This window comes from Chiloscyllium plagiosum, unplaced genomic scaffold (assembly GCF_037043375.1).
Source record: "Chiloscyllium plagiosum isolate Xiang-an unplaced genomic scaffold, Cpla_swu_hap1 HiC_scaffold_5, whole genome shotgun sequence".
Lineage (NCBI taxonomy): Eukaryota > Metazoa > Chordata > Chondrichthyes > Orectolobiformes > Hemiscylliidae > Chiloscyllium > Chiloscyllium plagiosum.
Window position 1 is genome coordinate 122,545,404 of NW_028270143.1, and position 19,647 is coordinate 122,565,050.

General features: G+C 45.3%; 1 protein-coding gene across 1 annotated transcript in view; it reads left to right on the top strand.

Moving 5' to 3' along the window:
* Positions 1–288: 288 nt before the first annotated feature.
* LOC148150017 (uncharacterized) overlaps positions 289–19,647 on the top strand; it is a 173,571-nt gene continuing 154,212 nt past the window's right edge. Inside the window, exons 1-2 of the mRNA XM_087987770.1 lie at positions 289–389; positions 605–1,568. Coding sequence (XP_087843896.1) covers positions 289–389; positions 605–1,568 — 1,065 coding nt within the window. The remainder of the gene's footprint in view (positions 390–604; positions 1,569–19,647) is intronic.

Here is a 19,647-nt window from a genome sequence, read left to right on the forward strand (position 1 = left end):
TAGCAGTGTGGTTTTAATTCCTACACTACCTGAGGTTAGCATAAAGGTCCCACCTTCTCAACCTCTCCCCTCGCCTGAGGTGTGGTGACCCTCAGGTTAAACCCAATTCTGATTGGCCCTCTCTCATGCTCCTCACTCTGCAGTAGAATTACTCACTATCAGGGTTGGCCGGTCTTTAAGCTTTACCCAGACTACATAGCCTCTTTCTTTCTCCCTCCTTCCTCTCTGTGGGATTCTCCAATTCTCTCTAATCAGCCCATCCAGAGATGTTGTACCACACCACCAGAGATGGAGGCAGGGACATTACCACTGTACTCCTCCATTTCTGTTTCTCAGCTGCAGCAGCAGCTCGAAAGGCGGGAGCTTGGACCAGGGGCCTGCCAGGAACGGTGAGTCACTAATTTGAGCTTTTATATTTAAAATCAGTGAGCAGAGGTTTCTTTGAAAGGAGGCACTATTTATTTTTATTTCCGTCCAGCTATATAAGTCAGTGTTTTCTCAACCTGAGACCCCACCTTTGTAGGCCCTCCCACCCAAACACCTCCTCTAACCTTAAAGACCAGGGACACATCAGGTAAGTGTCTCTTTTTCACTTTGTGATAAGGGGACGAGCAGGGATAGCAGTGCAGAGAGAGCAATGCTCCTCCTGCATGATGTTTGAGGTGAGGGATGCCATTAGTGTCCCATCCAAGTACATCTCGCTCCTCCAAGACAGTGTTAGGGAACTGGAGCGGGAGCTGGATGAACTTCAGATCATTCAGGAGGCAGAGGCTGTGATAGATAAGAGTTACAGCGAAGAAACTCTTAGGCATGAAGAAAGCTGGGTGACTGTTCGAAGGGGGAAAATACAGTCAGTGGAGGAATCTCCTGTGGTCGTTCCCCTGAAAAACATGTATACTGTTTTGGATACTGTTGGGGGGGCGGACTTACCAGGGGCATGCAGTGGGGTCCAGGTCTCTGGCACAGAACCTGTCCCTGTTGCACAGAAGGGAAGGACGGAAAGGAGGAGAGTGCTAGTCATTGGGGACTCAATAGTTAGAGGCTCAGATAGGAGTTTTATAGGGAACGAACAAGACTCATGGTTGGTGTGTTGTCTCCCAGGTGTTAGGGTCCGTGATATCTCGGATTGTACCTTTGGAGTCCTGAAGAGAGAGGGTGACCATCCTCAAGTTGTCCATGTAGGTACCAATGACATAGGTAGAAAGAGGGATAGGGATGTAAGGCAGGATTTCAGGGAGCGAGGGTGGAAGTTGAGAGCTAGAACAAACAGAGTTGCTATCTTTGGTTTGTTACCCGTGCCACGTGATAGCGAGGCAAGGAATAGGGAGAGATATCAGCTGAACATGTGGCTGCAAGGATGGTACAGGAGGGAGGGTTTCAGGTTTTTGGATAATTGGGGCTCATTCTGGGGGAGGTGGGACCTCTACAAACAGGACAGTCTTCACTTGAACCAGAGGGATACTCATATCCTGGGTGGGAAATTTGCTGGTACTATTCGGATGGGTTTAAACTCGCTCAGCAGGGGGATGGGAACCGGAGGTGTAGTTGCAGTGCACAGGAGGATGAGAGTAGGAAGGACAGGGACAGCATTTCAGGGTCACAGGAATGTGCTGGCGGACAGCAAGCTAGTTTGAAGTGTGTCTACTTCAATGCCAGAAGTATCCGGAATAAGGTAGGTGAGCTTGCAGCATGGACAGGTACCTGGGACTTGGATGTTGTGGCCATTTTGTAGACATGGATAGAGGAGGGTGAGGAATGGATGTTGCAGGTTCCAGGGTATAGATCTTTCATTAAGATCAGGCAAGGCAGTAAAAGAGGGGGAGGTGTAGCCTTGTTAGTCAAAGATAGTATGACAGTGACTGAAAGAACTTTTGACGAGGACTCGTCTACTGAGGTAGTATGGGCTGAGGTTAGAAACAGGAGAGGAGAGGTCACACTGCTGGGAGTTTGTTATAGGCCTCCGCAGAGTTCCAGGAAGGTGGAAGAGAGGATTAGCAAAATTATTCTGGGTGAAAGGAACAGGGTGGTCATTATGGTGGACTTTAAATTCCCCAGCATTGACTAGAAATGCGATAACTCTAGTACGTTGGATGGATCAGTTTTTGTCCAATGTGTACAGGAGGGCTTCCTGACATAGTATGTTGAAGGGGCGACAAGAGGGGAGGCCACACTGGATCTGGTGCTTGGTAATGAACCAGGCCAGGTGTTTGATTTAGTTGTAGGTGAGCACTTTGGACAGAGTGGCCATAATTCAGTTATGTTTAGTTTAGCGATGGAAAGGGATGGGTACATGGCACAGGTCAAGAGTTACCGATGGGGCAAGGGCAATTATAATGCGATTAGGCAAGAATTAGGATGCATAGAATGGGGTAGCAAAATGCAGTGGATGCAGACAATGGAAATGTGGAGCTGGTTTAAGGAACAGATATTGCGTGTCCATTATAGGTATGTCTCTGTCAGGCAGGGAGGAAGTGGTAAGTTAAGGGAACCGTGGTTTACTACAGAAATTGCATCTCTTGTTAAGCGGAAGAAAAAGGCTTGTGTGTTGATGAGGCAAGATGGTTCAGATGAGGCGATGGAGAGTTACAGATCAGCGAGGAAGGATTTAAAGAGAGAGTTAAGAAGATCAAAGAGATGACATGAGCAGTCTTTAGCAAATAGAATAAAGGAGAACCCTAAAGCTTTCTATAGGTATGTGAGGAATAAAAGGATGGTTAGGGTCAGTCAAAGACAAAAGTGGAAAATTGAGTGTGGACCCTGAGGAGATTGGAGAGGTGCTAAACGAACTTTTCTCATCGGTTTTCACTCAGGAAAAGGAGAATATTGTAGAGAAGAAGAATGAGGTATAAGATATTAGATTAGAAAGGATCGAGGTTAGTTACAAACAGGTTTTATCAATTCTCGAAGGAGTGGGCCGGATGGGAAGCTAAGGAGGAAATGGCGGAGCCTTTGGCTTTGATATTTGAGTTGTCATTGTCTACAGGTTTAGTATCTGAGGACTGGAGGATTGCAAATGTTGCGCCCTTGTTCAGGAAAGGCAGCAGAGATGACCCAGGTAATTATAGATCAGTGAGCCTTACTTCTGTTGTAGGAAACATTTTGGAAAGGATTATAAGAGATGAGATTTATATCATCTAGCAAACAACAATTTGATTTCAGATAGTCAACATGGTTTCGTCAAGGGCAGGTCGTGTCTCACAAACCTCATTGAGTTTTTTGAGAAGGTGACCAAGCATGTAGATGAGGGTAGGGCAGTTGACGTGGTATACATGGGCTTCAGTAAAGCCTTTGATATGGTAGGCTGTTGGAGAAAATGCAGAGGCATGGAATTGAGGGTGATTTAGCAGTTTGGATTAGAAACTGGCTTTCTGAAAGAAGGCAGCGAGTGGTGGTTGATGGAAAATATTCAGCCTGGAGTCCAGTTACTAGTGGTGTCCCACAAGGATCTGTTTTGGGACCACTGCTGTTTGTCATTTTTATAAATGACTTAGACGCAGGCATAGGTGGATGGATTAGTAAATTTGCAGATGACACTAAAGTCGGTGGAGTAGTGGACAGTTTGGAAGAATGTTACCGGTTGCAGGGGGACTTGGATAAACTGCAGAATTGGGCTGAGATGTGCCAAATGGAGTTCAATGCAGATAAAATGTGAGGTGATTCACTTTGGGAAGAATAACAGGAAGGCAGAGTACTGGGTCAATAGAAAGATTCTTGGTAGTGTGGATGTGCAGAGGGATCTTGGAGTCCATGTACATAGATCCCTAAAAGTTGCCACCCATGTGGATAGTACTGTTAAGAAGGCATATGGTGTGTTAGGTTTCATTCTTAGAGGGATTGACTTCCGGAGCCGCATTATCATATTGCAACTATACAAAACGCTAATGCGTTTTGGAATATTGTGTACAGTTCTGTCGTCATATTTCAGGAAGGATGTGGTAGCATTGAAAAAGGTGCAGAAGAGATTTACAGGATGTTGCCTGGTCTGGAGGGAAGGTCTTATGAGGAAAAACTGAGAGCCTTGCATCTGTTCTTATTGGAAAGAAGAAGGCTAAGGAGGGATTTGATAGAGACATACAAGATGACCAGAGGATTAGACAGGGTAAACAGTGAAAGTCTTTTTCCTCGGATGATGACATCAGTATGTACGAGGGGGCACAACTACAAATTGAGGGGTGATAGACTTAAGACAGATGTCAGAGGCAGGTTCTTTATGCAGAGAGTGGTAAGGGCGTGGAATGCCCTACCTGCAAATGTAGTTAACTCAGCCATATTAGGGAGTTTTAAACAATCTTTGGATGAGCACATGGATGATGATGGAATAGTGTGGGGGGGGGCGAGCTGAGAATAGTTCATTGAGGCGCAACATCGAGGGCCGAAGGGCCTGTTCTGCACTGTATTGTTCTATGTTCTATAAAAGCCCCACTGCTCCATATCACATCTGAATGAAAGACTTCAGCATTGAGTGCTCTCTCTCCCTTGTTGGTCTTTCTACGAGCTCTTGCCGACTACTTGCTTGTTCAAGCACTTGCAGCTGCCAACTCTCTGTCTGAGTTCTTAAAGGAGCAAGTTCTGGAAACTCACTTAACTTTGAGAAAGAGAAAATAGGAGCTCGAGTAGGCTATTTGGCCCATCCAGCCTGCTCCAGCATTCAACATGTCATTGCAATAGCAGGTTCCTACTCTGTCCCCATCCCCTTGACCCCTTTAGCTTTTAGAAATCAGTGCAGTTCTGCACCACGTTTAGCCAGTGATTTCACCTTCTGTGGGACAGACAGAATTCCGCAGGGTGAACCTCACTCTGGTGTTGGATTCTGGGAGTTTGTGATCACAATTACCTCACATCAGTAGCTAGTTCCATAGAATCCTTACACTATGGAAACAGATCCTTCAGCCCAACAAGTCCACACCAAATCTCCTTAAAGTAACCCACTCAGACTCATTCCCCTACCCTATTATCCTACATTTACCCTTGACTGGTGCACCCAACATACACGTCCCTGAAGACAATGGGCAATTTAGCACGGCCAATTCACCTGTCCTGCACATCTTTGGATTGTGGGAAGAACCAGAGCACCCGGAGGAAACCCCATGCAGACACAGGGAGAATGTGCAAACACCAGATAGACAGACACACCCAAGGCTGGATTCTAACCCAGATCCCTGGTGCTGTGAGCTGGCAGTGCTAACCACTGAGCCACCGTCCTGCTCTATTTTAAAGTGGTTCATTCAGTTTGTCAAGAAGCAGCAGGTTAGATAGGAAGCACCACTAACTCAGGCAAAAGGCAGGAAATATGCAACCCCAGGATAGGTCAGAATGCTTTACTGATCCGAAAGCTGCTCTATGGAATGAAGTAGTAGAGGAGATGGTCCCGTAAAGATTTGGAGTGGTGCAGCATCCCCCCTCCCAGCTCTGATGGTCCACAGTCTTCAGTACTAGTCTCTGGTGGTAATGGTCTTTAGTCCATTTCTGATGAAGGGCTTTTGCCTGAAACATCGATTTTCCTGCTCCTCGGATACTGCCTGACCTACTGTGCTTTGCCAGCACCACTCTAATCTAGACCCTTGATGTAGGGGACTCCTGACCTTCTCTGAAGAAGATGGTGTTTCCCGTGTACCCTCGCTGTCTCTCCCCCTTCCCATCTTCCCCTTTGATAACATGACCTTCTCCTTTAGTATATTGGCATGGAGATGATCAGGTCCTGGGGATTCATTGGCTTTCAGTTCCCTTTATTTCTTCCGCTCTATATTGTAACTAATCTCCTTCAATTCCTCCTTCCCAAAAGAGCCGAACACTTCTGGGAATTATTTGTGTGTTCTTCTGTGAAGAGAGAACAAAAGTTGCTGTTTAATTTCTTGCATTCTCTTACTCTCCATAATCAAATCCTCTGTTTAAGATTGTAATTCCAATATTTGTGTTCAATAATCATCTTCCTTTTACATATTAATAGAAGCTCTTACAGTCTGCTTTTGTTTTCCTCGCAAGTTTACTCTCACACTTTGTTTTTCCCCGTTCAGTTACCTATTGGCCCTTCTTCACCAACTTTGAAACTGTTCAAATTCCGAAGGCTTACTACTTTTTCCAGCAACTTTGTATGACTTTTCAGAGCCAAGACAAAAGTATGCACGGCATTCATCAGGGACATGCTATTTGCTGATGATGCTGCAGTTGCTACACGCACCCAGCAGGAACTCCAGTTACAGATAGACAACCTCTCTCATGCTTGCAAGGATTTTGGGCTGACTATCAGTCTGAAGAAGTCGAGCTTCCTGGGGCAGGACACAGAGGCACCACCAGTCATCCCCATCGATGCCTACAAACGCAATGTTGTCCAGCAGTTTACGTGCCATCACTGACAACCTCTCCTTGGACACAGAGATCAACAAGAAGATCGGGGAAGCATCCTCAACTCTTACTCCCTTCACGACACGAGTATGGACAAATTCCAAGCTGACAGTGAAGATAAAAATGTCAGTCTACAATGCCTGCATCATGAGTACACTGCTGTACGGCAGTGAAACGTGGACCACATACACCAGACAGGAGAGACTACAGAGCACCTTCCACTTAGAATCATAGAGGTGTACAGATGTATAGCATGGAAACAGACCATTCCGTCCAACCCATTCATGCTGAGCAGATATAGTAAAAACAACAAATGCAGATGCTGGAAACCAGATTTTGGATTAGAGTGGTGCTGGAAAAGCACAGCAATTCAGGCAGCATCCGAGGAGCAGGAAAATCAATGTTTCGGGCAAAAGCCATTCATTAGGAATAGAGGCAGAGTGCCTGCAGGGTGGAGAGATAAATGAGAGGAGGGTGGGGGTGGGGAGAAAGTAGCATAGAGTACAATAGGTGAGTGGGGGTGGGGATGGAGGTGATAGGTCAGGGAGGAGGGTGGAGGGTGGAGGAGGAGGCTTTCTTCTTCCAGGCGTCTGGTGGTGAGGGAGCGGCGGTGAAGGAGGCCCAGGACCTCCATGTCCTCAGCAGAGTGGGAGGGGGAGTTGAAATGTTGGGCCACAGGACGGTGTGGTTGATTGGTGCGGGTGTCCCAGAGATGTTCCCTAAAGTGCTCTGCTAGGAGGCGTCCAGTCTCCCCAGTGTAGAGGAGACCGCATCGGGAGCAACGGATACAATAAATGATATTAGTGGATGTGCAGGTGAAACTTTGGATGTGGAAGGCTCCTTTATGGCCTTGGATAGAGGTGAGGGAGGAGGTGTGGGCGCAGGTTTTGCAATTCCTGCGGTGGCAAGGGAAGGTGCTAGGCTGGGAGGGTGGGTTGTAGGGGGGCGTGGACCTGACCAGGTAGTCACGGAGGGAACGGTCTTTGCGGAAGGCAGAAAGGGGTGGGGAGGGAAATATATCCCTGGTGGTGGGGTCTTTTTGGAGGTGGCGGAAATATCGGCGGATGATTTGATTTATGCGAAGGTTGGTAGGGTGGAAGGTGAGCACCGGGGCGTTCTGTCCTTGTTCCGGTTGGAGGGGTGGGGTCTGAAGGCGGAGGTGCGGGATGTGGACGAGATGCATTGGAGGGCATCTTTAACCATGTGGGAAGGGAAATTGCGGTCTCTAAAGAAAGAGGCCATCTGGTGTGTTCTGTGGTGGAACTGGTCCTCCTGGGAGCAGATACGGCGGAGGCGGAGGAACTGGGAATACAGGATGGCATTTTTGCAGGAGGTAGGGTGGGAAGAGGTGTAATCCAGGTAGCTGTGGGAGTCGGTTGGTTTGTAAAAAATGTCAGTGTCAAGTTGGTCGTCATTAATGGAAATGGAGAGGTCCAGGAAGAAGCCGCTGTTCCCTCACCACCCGATGCCTGGAGGAAGAACGCCTCATCTTCCGCCTCGGAACACTTCAACCCCAGGGCATCAATGTGGAGTTCACCAGTTTCCTTATTTCCCCTTCCCCACCTCACCTCAGCTCCAAACTTCCAGCTCAGCACTGTCGCCATGACCTGTCCTACCTGCCTATCTTCTTTTCCACCTGTCCACTCCACCATCCCCTCTGACCTATCACCTCCATCTCCACCCCCATTCACCTATTGTACTCTATGCTACTTTCTCCCCACCCCCACCCCCCTACATTTATCTCTCCGCTCTGCAGGCACCCTGCCTCTATTCCTGATGAAGGCTTTTGCCCGAAACATTGATTTTCCTACTCCTCGGATGCTGCCTGACCTGCTGTGCTTTTCCAGCACCACTCTAATCTCGAGCCTCATGCCGACCAGATATCCCAACCCGATCTAGTGTCACCTGCCAGCACCTGGCCCATATCTCTCCAAACCCTTCCTATTCATATACCCATCCAAATGCCTCTTAAATGTTGCAATTGTACCAGCCTCCACCACATCCTCTGGCAGCTCATTCCATACACGTACCACTCTCTGCGTGAAAATGTTGCCCCTTCGGTCTCTTTTATGTCTTTCCCCTCTCACCCAAAACCTATGCCCTCTAGTTCTGAAGTCTCCTCCCTCAGGGAAAAGACTTTGTCTATTTATCCAATCCATGCCCCTCATGATTTTATAAACCTCTTTAGATAGATTGATAAAATAGATTGCTCCCAGAGATGAGTTTGTCGTATGAAGAGAGATTGAACAGTTTAGGCCTAGACTCTCTGGAATGAGGGGAGATCAAATTGAGGTATTCAAGATGATAAAAGGTGAGGATAAAATAGACATGGAGCGAATGCTACCTCTTGTGGGGCATTCTGGGACAAGAAGCCATAGTGGTAGGGTAAGGGGCAGCAAATTTAAAACAGGGTTATGGAGAAACTACTTCTCCCAAAGGATTCGGATTCTGTAGAATTCATGACTCCCAAAGTGTGGTGGATGCTGGGACAGTGAGTAAGTTTAAGGAGGAGTTAGACAGATCTTTTAAATTGGCAATGGGTTGAAGGGATACTGGGAGAAGGCAGGAAATTGGGAGTGAGGAGTATATCAGCCATTATCGAATGGTGGAGCAGACTCGATGGGCCAAATGGCCTAATTCTGCTCCTATATCTTATAAACTGACAATTTCTTCCTCAAATACTAACTATTGCCTACCTACTGTTATGCTTTTTAATGAAATTACTCAAATCTATTGCAGCTAACAGACTTTATTTGATTTCGGGACCTCGTCTTAGATTAGGCTACTTCACCTTCGTACATAGTGGAAAATTCTGTTATGTTATGATCACTTTTTCCTAAATGGCCTCTCACATCAAGATTAGTAATTAACCCTTTATCATTGCACAGAACCAAATCTAGCATAGCTACTCTTAATTTCATCTTGGAATGCACTATTCTTAAACAGGTAACATTTGGTCGTCTTCACCTGGGTCCAGTGGATTATTTCACCATTGTATCATAGAACATAGAACATAGAACATTACAGTGCAGTACAGGCCCTTCAGCCCTCAATGTTGCGCCGCCCTGTCATGCTAATCTGAAGCCCATCCCACCTACACTATTCCATGTACGTCCATATGCCTGTCCAATGATGACTTAAATGCACTTAAACTCGGTGAATCTACTACCGTTGCAGGCAAAGCATTCCATACCTTTACTACTTTCTGAGGTAATCCTGTGGTATTAACAACATCTTCCACTGATCACCATGTTGGTGGAAGATGCTTCCATCATTTTGCTTTCCCATGGCTGGGTATGTGGCCTGTTAGCTTTGCAATGGTACAAGTAAATCCACTTGTGAGTAACAGGAAGGAGAGACTCTTGTCTGAATAAGATAGGCTTCATTGCATGATAGCAAACAGCTGTAAGTTACATTAACATTTATGGGGAGGCAATAGCCTAGTGGTTTTGCTAATCCGGAGACCAGGTAATTGCCTGCGGGCCTGAGCTTGAATCCCGCCATTAGGCAGATGGTGGAGTTTGAATTCAATAAAAATCTGGAATTAAGAGTCTAATGATGACCATGAATCCATTGTTGATTGTTGGAAAAGAGCCACCCATTCATTAATGTCTTTCAGAGAAGGAAACATTGAACAGTACAGTGCAGGAGTGGTCCCTTCGGCCTACAATGTTGTGCTCAACATGATGTTAAATTAAACTAATCCCTTCTGCCTGCCCTTGGTCCATATCCCTCCATTCCTTGCATATTCATGTGCTTATCCAAAAGTCTAAAAAAAAAACCACCATCCTTACCTAGTCTGGTCTACATGTGACTCCAGACCCACAGCAGTAGGGTTGACTGTTAACTGCCCTCGGGGTTGAGTAATATAGCTGATGCCCAGGAGTCACATGTAGACCAGGCCAGGTAAGGAAGGCATATTTATTTCCCTGAAGTTTTGTTGTATAGTTTTATGCCACATCCAAGAACCTGATTACAAGACATATCAGCAGAGGAGAAGGTAAGGGCATGAAGTGTCCTCAGGCTTCTTTCTAACACTGAAGACTGTATAAAAATTAAATGGAGCGTTGGAGGCTGAGGGATGAGAGGCATGGATAGGATAAATTGACAAAGTCTTTTCCCTGGGGTCGGGGGAGTCCAGAACTAGAGGGCATAGGTTTAGGGTGAGAAGGGAAAGATATAAAAGAGACCTATAGGGCAACTTTTCATGCAGAGGGTGGTACGTGTATGGAATAAGCCGCCAGAGGAAGTGGTGGAAGCTAGTACAATTGCAACATTTAAAAGATATTATGGGTGTATGAATAGGATACGGGCCATGTGCTGGCAGGTGGGACTAGGTTGGGTTGGGTTATCTGGTCGGCATGGACAAGATGGACTGAAGGGTCTGTTTCCGTGCTGTACATCTCTATGACTCTTGTCACTTTACATGGGTTTCGTTCTCCTCTTTTTAACTCTGCCCACACTGTACTATTTAAACCCATTGAGGAGCAGTTCTGTAACACCATCACAAATATGCTCCAAAGTTTAAAAACTCTTACACAACAAAGAGCGTTGTTCAACCAGATGGGTTTTAACAACATGAGGAGAGTTCTTATTGATACCATGCATCAGACCTCAATTCTAGATGTATTCATTCAGGTTTGATTTAACCAGTAGCTGTGCTGGATATGAACACAGGTGCCAGAACATTAGCCTGGATTAGTGAACCCTGACGTTACCAGATCACTGCCTCACCATTCTTTGTGGGATCTTGCTGTGTCCTGTTCAGTTGCCGATTTTGCGTGGTCAGCCACAGTTGACTTATTTAATGTAATTTGTTCCCAGATATCATGGGGATGTCCTGGTGGTGATCTGTAGGTTATTAATCCAAATGAGCTGGAGATCTGGGTTCAAATGCTGCCATGGCAGACGACAGAGTTTACAGTTTAGAGTCTAGAATTTAGAGTCTAGTGATGACTATGAAATTATTGATGATTGTCCGGAAAAATCCACCTGGTTCACCGATTCCTTTATGGGGAAGTAAAATGCCATCCTGGCCTGACCTACAGGTGACTCCAGCCCCACAGAAATGGGGTTGAGTCTTAACTGCCCTCTGGGCAATTAGGGATGGGCAATAATTGTTGGCCAAACCAGAGATGCCCATGTCCCATGAATGAATAAATAAAAGCCAGGAAGAGGATGTGATCACGTACTGTTAATGGATTTGGGAATACAGTTGCCATTCTGGATGGGAATGTATAATGCGGATCCAGAGAAGCAGAATACTTTCATGCTGCACCTTTGGGTAGCAACCTGAGTTATGACAGTGCCCTTTGAGAGATTGTTCTCGTGGAGGGTTTGAGCTATAGGGAGAAGCTGAGTAGGCTGGAGCTGTTTTCCCTGGAGCATTGGAGGCTGAGGGGAGACCTTATAGAGGTTTATAAAATTATGAGGGGCATGGATAGAGTGAATATCCTGGCTCTTCCCCAGGATAGGGGAGTCCAAACCTGGAGAGCATAGGTTTAAGAAGAGAGGGGAAAGATTTGAAAAGGACCTGAGGAGCAAATATTTTAACACAGAGGGTGGTACATGTATGGAATGTGTTGCCAGAGGAAGTGGTGGAGGCTGGTACAATTACAGCATTTAAAAGGCATCTGGATGGGTATATGAATAGGAAGGGTTTAGAGGGAAATGGGCCAAATGGGAAATGGGATTAGATTAATTTAGGATATCTGGTCAGCATTGATGAGTTGGACCGAAGGGTCTGTTTCTGAGCTATACGACTCTATAGTTCTCCTGGCTTTTGAACCCTGACACACAATTGGATTTTTGGGGTTTTCTGAGTTTCTCTCACTGGCGTATTATTGGAGTGCAACCAATACAAGCAGAGTAAGGTGTTGTTTATGTTTTTAATCTGCTGTCCTTACTGAGTGTGACCAACATGTGACTCCATATGGTTAGCATTTACCATTCCATTGGAGTAACCTAAAGCCACTCAGTTGTATCAGGCCACTACAGAATTGAATACTTCCAGTCTGCCTATAGCACATGGATGACAGGGTTCCAAGAAGAGAGCTCACCACCACCTTCTCAAGGGATGGCTGTAAAATGTTGGCCTATCCAGTGACACCCACAAATCTTGAATAGAGAAAATAAGTGTTTAGTAACTTATGCAATGTAGGGAATGACAGCCAATCTGTGCACTGCAAGCGCCCATATAAAACAATGTAATAACTGAAATAACTCCATGAAGGCTGGTATCCTGTCACCAAGTCACCCATTATTTACATGTGCACAGCACATGACACTGGTCCAGCTCTCTCAGAGCCAGCTCTCTGAGTGAACTGAACCTCTGACACTCCTGTCTATATCTGTCAGCCAGAGGTCCCCGATTGGACCAGGTTAACAGCCTCAGTCAGGAAACTCAGATTCTATGAGACCCACCTGGTTGACCTTATGACAGTCACTACAATAACTACAATTGGGCAGCACGGTGGCACAGTGGTTAGCACTGCTGCCTCACAGCACCAGAGACCTGGGTTCAATTCCTGCCTCAGGCGACTGACTGTGTGGAGTTTGCACGTTCTCCCCGTGTCTGCATGGGTTTCCTCCGGGTGCTCCGGTTTCCTCCCACAGTCCAAAGATGTGCAGGTCAGGTGAATTGGCCATGCTAAATTGCCCGTAGTATTAGGTAAGGGCTACGTGTAGGGGTATGGGTGGGTTGCGCTTCGGCGGGTCGGTGTGGACTTGTTGGGCCGAAGGGCCTGTTTCCACACTGTAAGTAATCTAATAACAATCAACCTTCTTGTGATGTTGAAAAAAACGAAAACAGAAATTATTCCAAAGATTTGTTGAAATGTTAACTCTTTTTCTCTGTGCACAGATTCTGCTAGAGCAGCTGAGTTTCTCCAGCAGTTTCTGTTTCTGCTTGTTTTCAATCTCTAGCATCCAGAGTCCTTAATGTTGGACTAATCGCTGGAGATAACTCCACCCTGAGTCCTTTTAGGTCTGCCTGAGATTGGATGTCACGTGATTTTGGCATCATAGAATATTGAACAGTATGCGCAGTACAGGCCCTTCGGCCCTCGATGTTTTGTCGGCCTTTTATCCCACTCTAAGATCAGACTAACCTACATACCCTTCATTGTAACCTTCCGTATGCCTATCCAAAAGTCACTTAAATGTCCCTAATGTCTCTGACTTTACTACCACTGCTGGCAGAGCATTCCAAACACCCACCACTCTCTGTGTAAATAACCTACCTCTGACACCTTCCTCCAATCACCTTAAAATTATGCCCCCTCATGATACAACTTTCTGACATGGGAAAAAGGCTCTGTCTATCCAGTCCATCTATGCTTCTCATCATCTTGAAGACCTCGGTCAAGTCACCTCTCACCCTTCTTTGCTCCAGTGAGAAAAGTCCTAGCTCTCTCAACCTTTCTTCATGTGGTCAGATGTTATGCTGTCAGAACATCACATAGCCAATCCCCCAAGGATGCCTGTGCGAGATACAGAGACACACAATCAGCCCTTGCAACGGACAGCAAATATCTCCTCCTGTTGAGGGAGCTGGAGGAGGTTACAGAGAGAGAGAGGAGCGAGGGCATGAAGGGAGTTCTAAAAAACTTTAAACAATTTTCAAATTGAACCTGGACTCCACGTGGGTCAATGGCACAGCCACAAGCCTCTAGGAGTTGTCCAGTTTTGAATGCATTCCTTTCTCCTTGCTGTAAGTTGTGGTTTTACGTGAGAGGAATAATCAAAACCACTTATTTGCAGCTTTTGCACAGACAGGAACCTTTGTAGGCTAAGTGGAAAATTAGAGTGACTGTGAGAATAACATCCAGCCTGTTTTCTCAATGATTGACAGGCTCCTTGAGATGTACACTGGGACTGCCTGCACTGTTCACACCTGGCAATTAGCTTGCTTATAAACTATTTACCTTCACAAAGTTCCACCACTTGAACTGGGAATGATCCTCAGGTTATCTGATATATTCATCCTTGTAAATTGGACCAGAATGCCTGTGGGTACTGTGTATAACAACATCAGAAATATCTTTGAGAAACTTGTCTTGTGCTGGAGTCCTAAGTCTATTTTTGAACAGCTGTGAGAACATTGTCAGAAGTGGGAACTGCTTTGTATTTTCCTTGCACTGAGATTTGATGGATGTCAGTGTCTACAGAGTTCTCTTGCAGATTCACGTCTGTGTTTCCTCTGTTACAATGCAGTACGCACATTTAACTCTGCCTTCTGAAATAATCTCTTCTTTTAACTTTTTTTCTTTATTTTTCTACTTTACACGATGAGCTTTAATGTTGAATTTTTAACTTTATTTCCTTATTTTACTACTTAGTACCAAAGGGTTTATAACGAGTTACTTTTGTCCCTAAGGTGGCACTGGGAATGACAACAGTATACACTTTTCACTGTATCCCTGTACTCGAGTACATATGAAAATAAAATCGAATTCTAATTCTAATTAAAAACTGAACTGTCAATGTGACATGCCTGTTGCTGCAGCAGGGAGTTTGCACTCGATGAGGCAGTACTTCTGTTAGCATCCTGAACTAAAGACTAGATGTGGGTAACGTGGTATTGAAAGCTTCAACAGACATTTCTTACAGCTCCTGCTATTTCTGTATATATTACGGTCACAAGCACGTTGGTGTTTAGGACAATGCAGTATCATGTTTTCATCCGTGTGTCTGCTTCAAGTGAAGGTGGAGGTGAAGGTGACACTTTCATAACCTCAGCTCATGTTCCACATTGCAATGAAGACATTGTGAGCACGTGACTTAGGATAGACTGGCATACTGACTGAGACACAGTGCAATAACAGCATTAAGGTGTGCTAATGTAAGACTGAGATGAGGAATAATTTCTTCTCTCTGAGGGTCTTGAACCTTTTAACTCCTTGCCACAGAGAGCTATGGGGGCAAAGTCCTTTTGTACCTTTAGGAGTGAGATTGATAGATTCTTGATCAGTAAGGAATTGAGGGTTATAAGGGAAAAGCAGGAAAGTGGTTGTGGGAATCATGTGTTTGAAGAAAATGACAGAACAGATTTGAGGAGCCAAACGGCATAGTCCTTTCCTTATTTATAGAGTCATAGAGATGTACAGCATAGAAACAGACCTGTCGGTCCAACCCATCCATGCTGACCAGATATAGCTGACCAACCCACCTGCCATCACCTGGCCCATATCACTCCAAACCCTTCCTATTCATATACCCATCCAAACGCCCTTTAAATGTTGCAATTATATTAGCCTCCACTACTTCCTCTGGCAGCTCATTCCGTACACGTACCACCCTCTGCGTGAAAATTTTGCCTCTTAGGTCTCTTTTATATCTTTCCTCTCTCACCCTAAACCTATGTCCTCTAGTTCTGGACTCCCCTACTGCAGGGAAAGGACCTTGCCTATTTACCCTTCATGATTTTATAAACCTCTATAAAGTCACCCCTCAGCCTCTGATGCTCCAGGGAAAACAGTCCCAGCCTGTTCAGCCTCTCCCTGTAGCTCAGATCCTCCAACCCTGGCAACATCGTTGTGAATCTTTTATGAATGGTAACCTGGGACTTCGATGTTGTGGCCATTTCGGAGACATGGATAGAGGAGGGTGAGGAATGGATGTTGCAGGTTCCAGGGTATAGATCTTTCATTAAGATCAGGGAAGGTGGTAAAAGAGGGGCAGGTGTAGCCTTGTTAGTCAAGGATAGTATAACGGTGGCTGAAAGACCTTTTGGCGAGGACTCGTCTACTGAGGTAGTGTGGGCTGAGGTTAGAAACAGGAGAGGACAGGTCACACAGCTGGGAGTTTGTTATAGGCCTCCGCAGAGTTCCGGAGGTGGAAGAGAGGATTGGCAAAATTATTCTGGGTATGAGTGAAAGGAACAGGGTGGTCATTATGGTGGACTTTAACTTCCCCAACATTGACTGGAAATGCTATGACTCTAGTACGTCGGGATGGATCAGTTTTTGTCCAATGTGTACAGGAGGGTTTCCTGACACAGTATGTCGAAGGGCCAACAAGAGGGGAGGCCACACTGGATCTGGTGCTTGGTAATGAACCAGGTCAGGTGTTTGACTTAGTGGCAGGAGAAAGTGACCATTATACAGTTATGTTTAGTTTAGCGATGGAAAGGGATAGGTACATGCCACAGGTCAAGAGTTATCGGTGGGGCAAGGGCAATTATAATGCAATTAGGCAAGAATTAGGATGCATAGAATGGGGTAGCAAAATGCGGGGGCAGCAGACAATGGAAATGTGGAGCTGGTTTAAGGAACAGATATTGCGTGTCCATTATAGGTATGTCTCTGTCAGGCAGGGAGGAAGTGGTAAGGTCAGGGAACCGTGGTTTACAACAGAAATTACATCTCTTGTTGCGAAGAAGAAGGAGGCTTATGTGTTGATGAGGCAAGATGGTTCAGATGAGGCAATGAAGAGTTACAGATCAGCGAGGAAGGATTTAAAGAGAGAGTTAAGAAGAGCAGTCCTTAGCAAATAGAAAAAAGGAGAATCCTAAAGCTTTCTATAGGTATGTGAGGAATAAAAGGATGGATAGGGTAGGACTAGGGCCAATCAAAGACAGAAGTGGGAAGTTGAGTGTGGACCCTGAGGAGATTGGAGAGGTGCTAAACAAACATTTCTCATCGGTTTTCACTCAGGAAAAGGAGAATATTGTAGAGGCGAAGAATGGGGTATGAGATATTAGACTAGAAGGGATCGAGGTTAGTTACAAACAGGTGTCATCAATTCTAGAAGGAATGGGCCGGATGGGATTTATCTGAGGATTCTCTGGGAAGCTAAGGAGGAGATGGCCAAGCATTTGGCTTTGAAATTTGAGTCATCATTGTCTACAGGTTTAGTACCAGAGGACTGGAGGATTGCAACTGTTGTGCCCTTCAAGAAGGGCAGCAGAGATGACCCAGGTAATTATAGACTAGTGAGCCTTACTTCTGTTGTAAGAAAGGTTTTGGAAAGGATTATAAGAGATGAGATTTATATCATCTAGCAAGCAACAATTTGATTTCAGATAGTCAACATGGTTTCGTCAAGGGCGGGTCGTGTCTCAAAAAACCTCATTGAGTTTTTCGAGAAGGTGACCAAGCATGTGGATGAGGGTAGGGCAGTTGACGTGGTATACATGGACTTCAGTAAAGCCTTTGATAAGGTTTCACATGGTAGGCTGTTGGAGGAAATGCAGAGGCATGGGATTGAGGGTGTTTTAGCAGTTTGGATTAGAAACTGGCTTTCTGAAAGAAGGCAGCGAGTGGTAGTTGATGGAAAATATTCAGCCTGGAGTCCGGTTACTAGTGGTGTGCCACAAGAATCTGTTTGGGACCACTGCTGTTTGTCATTTTTATAAATGACTTAGACGCAGAAATCGGTGGATGGATTAGTAACTTTGCAGATGACACTAAAGTCGGTGGAGTAGTGGACAGTTTGGAAGAATGTTACAGGTTGCAGGGGGACTTAGATAAACTGCAGAATTGGGCTGAGATGTGGCAAATGGAGTTCAATGCAGATAAAATGTGAGGTGATTCACTTTGGGAAGATCGACAGGAAGGCAGAATACTGGGTCAATGGAAAGATTCTTGTTAGTGTGGATATGCAGAGGGTTCTTGCAGTCCATGTACATAGATCCCTAAAAGTTGCCACCCAGGTGGATAGTCCTTTTAGGAAGGCATTCAGTGTGTTAGGTTTCATTTGTAGAGGCATTGAGTTCCGGAGCTGCAATATCATGCTGCAGCTATGCAAAACGCTAGTGCGGCCGCACTTGGAATATTGTGTACAGTTCTAGTCGTCATATTTCGGGAAAGATGTGGAAGCATTGGAAAAGGTGCAGAGGAGATTTACCAGGATGTTGCCTCATCTGGAGGGAAGGTCTAATGAGGACTGCGACTCCACTTTCAAGGAGAAATGAACCTGGTCTCCAAGGTCTCTTTGTTCAGCCACACTCCCTAGGACCTTACCATTAAATGTAAAAGTCCTGCTAAGATTTGCTTTCCCAAAATGCATCACCTTGCATTTATTTGAATTAAACTCCATCTGCCACCTCTCAGCCAATTGGCCCATCTGGTCAAGATCCTGTTGTAATCTGGGTAACCTTCTTCACTTTTCACTACACCTCCAATTTTGGTGACATCTGCAAACTTACTAACTGTACCTCTTATGCTCCCATCCAAATCATTTATGTAAATGACTAAAGGTCGTGGACCCAGCATCAATCCTTGTGGCACTCCATTGGTCACAGGCCTCCAGTCTGAAAAACAACCCTCCACCACCACCCTCTGTCTTCTACCTTTGAGCCAGTTCTGTATCTAAATGACTAGTTCTCCCTGTACTCCGTGAGATCTAACATTGCTAATCAGTCTCCCATGGGGAACCTTGTTGAACGCTTTACTGAAGTCCATTTAGATCACATCTACCACTCTGCCCTCATCAATCCACTTTGTTACTCCTTTCAAAAGCCCAATCAAGTTTGTGAGACATGATTTCCCACGCACAAAGTCATGTTGACTATCCCTAATCAGTCCTTGCCTTTCCAAATACATGTACATCCTGTCCATCAGCATTCCCTCCAACAAATTACCCACCACTGACGTCAGGCTCACTGGTCTATTGTTCCCTGGCTTGTCCTTACCACCTTTCTTAAACAGTGGCACCACATTAGCCAACCTCCAGTCTTCTGGCACCTCACCTGTGATCATCGATGATACAAATATTTCAGTTAGAGGCCCAGCAATCACTTCTCTAGCTTCCCTCAGAATTCTAGGGCACACCTGATCAGGTCCTGGGGATTTATCCACTTTTATGCATTTCAAGACATCCAGCACTTCCTCCATTGTAATATAGACTTTATTCAAGATGTCACCATCTATTTCCCTACATTCTGTATCTTCCATGTCTTATGGTCTTAGCTTCCTTTTCCAAAGATTAAAAAAAATCCTAAATGGATTTAAATCATTGTACATAAATAGTATTGTCAATTCAATCATATTACAAACAGCTAAAACAGAGTCAACAAGATTAGATGTCAAACTTCAACGTCCCACCGGGAAGGTTTACCAGCACATTCTGATACGATGATCACATACCCATCTCTGGAAATATGTGTTATTCACAATGCTGTTGGTTGACTTGCTGCTGGTTCCTGTCACTCAGCACTATCACTCAGTCATCATCATCAGAATTTCCTGCCTCATTTTGCACATGACTGACCAGTCATATGTCAGTAGGAGCTGGCTTCTGTCCCATGCTGTTTCGTGTGCAATTTTGATCTCCTACTCTGAGGAAGGACATTCCTGCTATTGA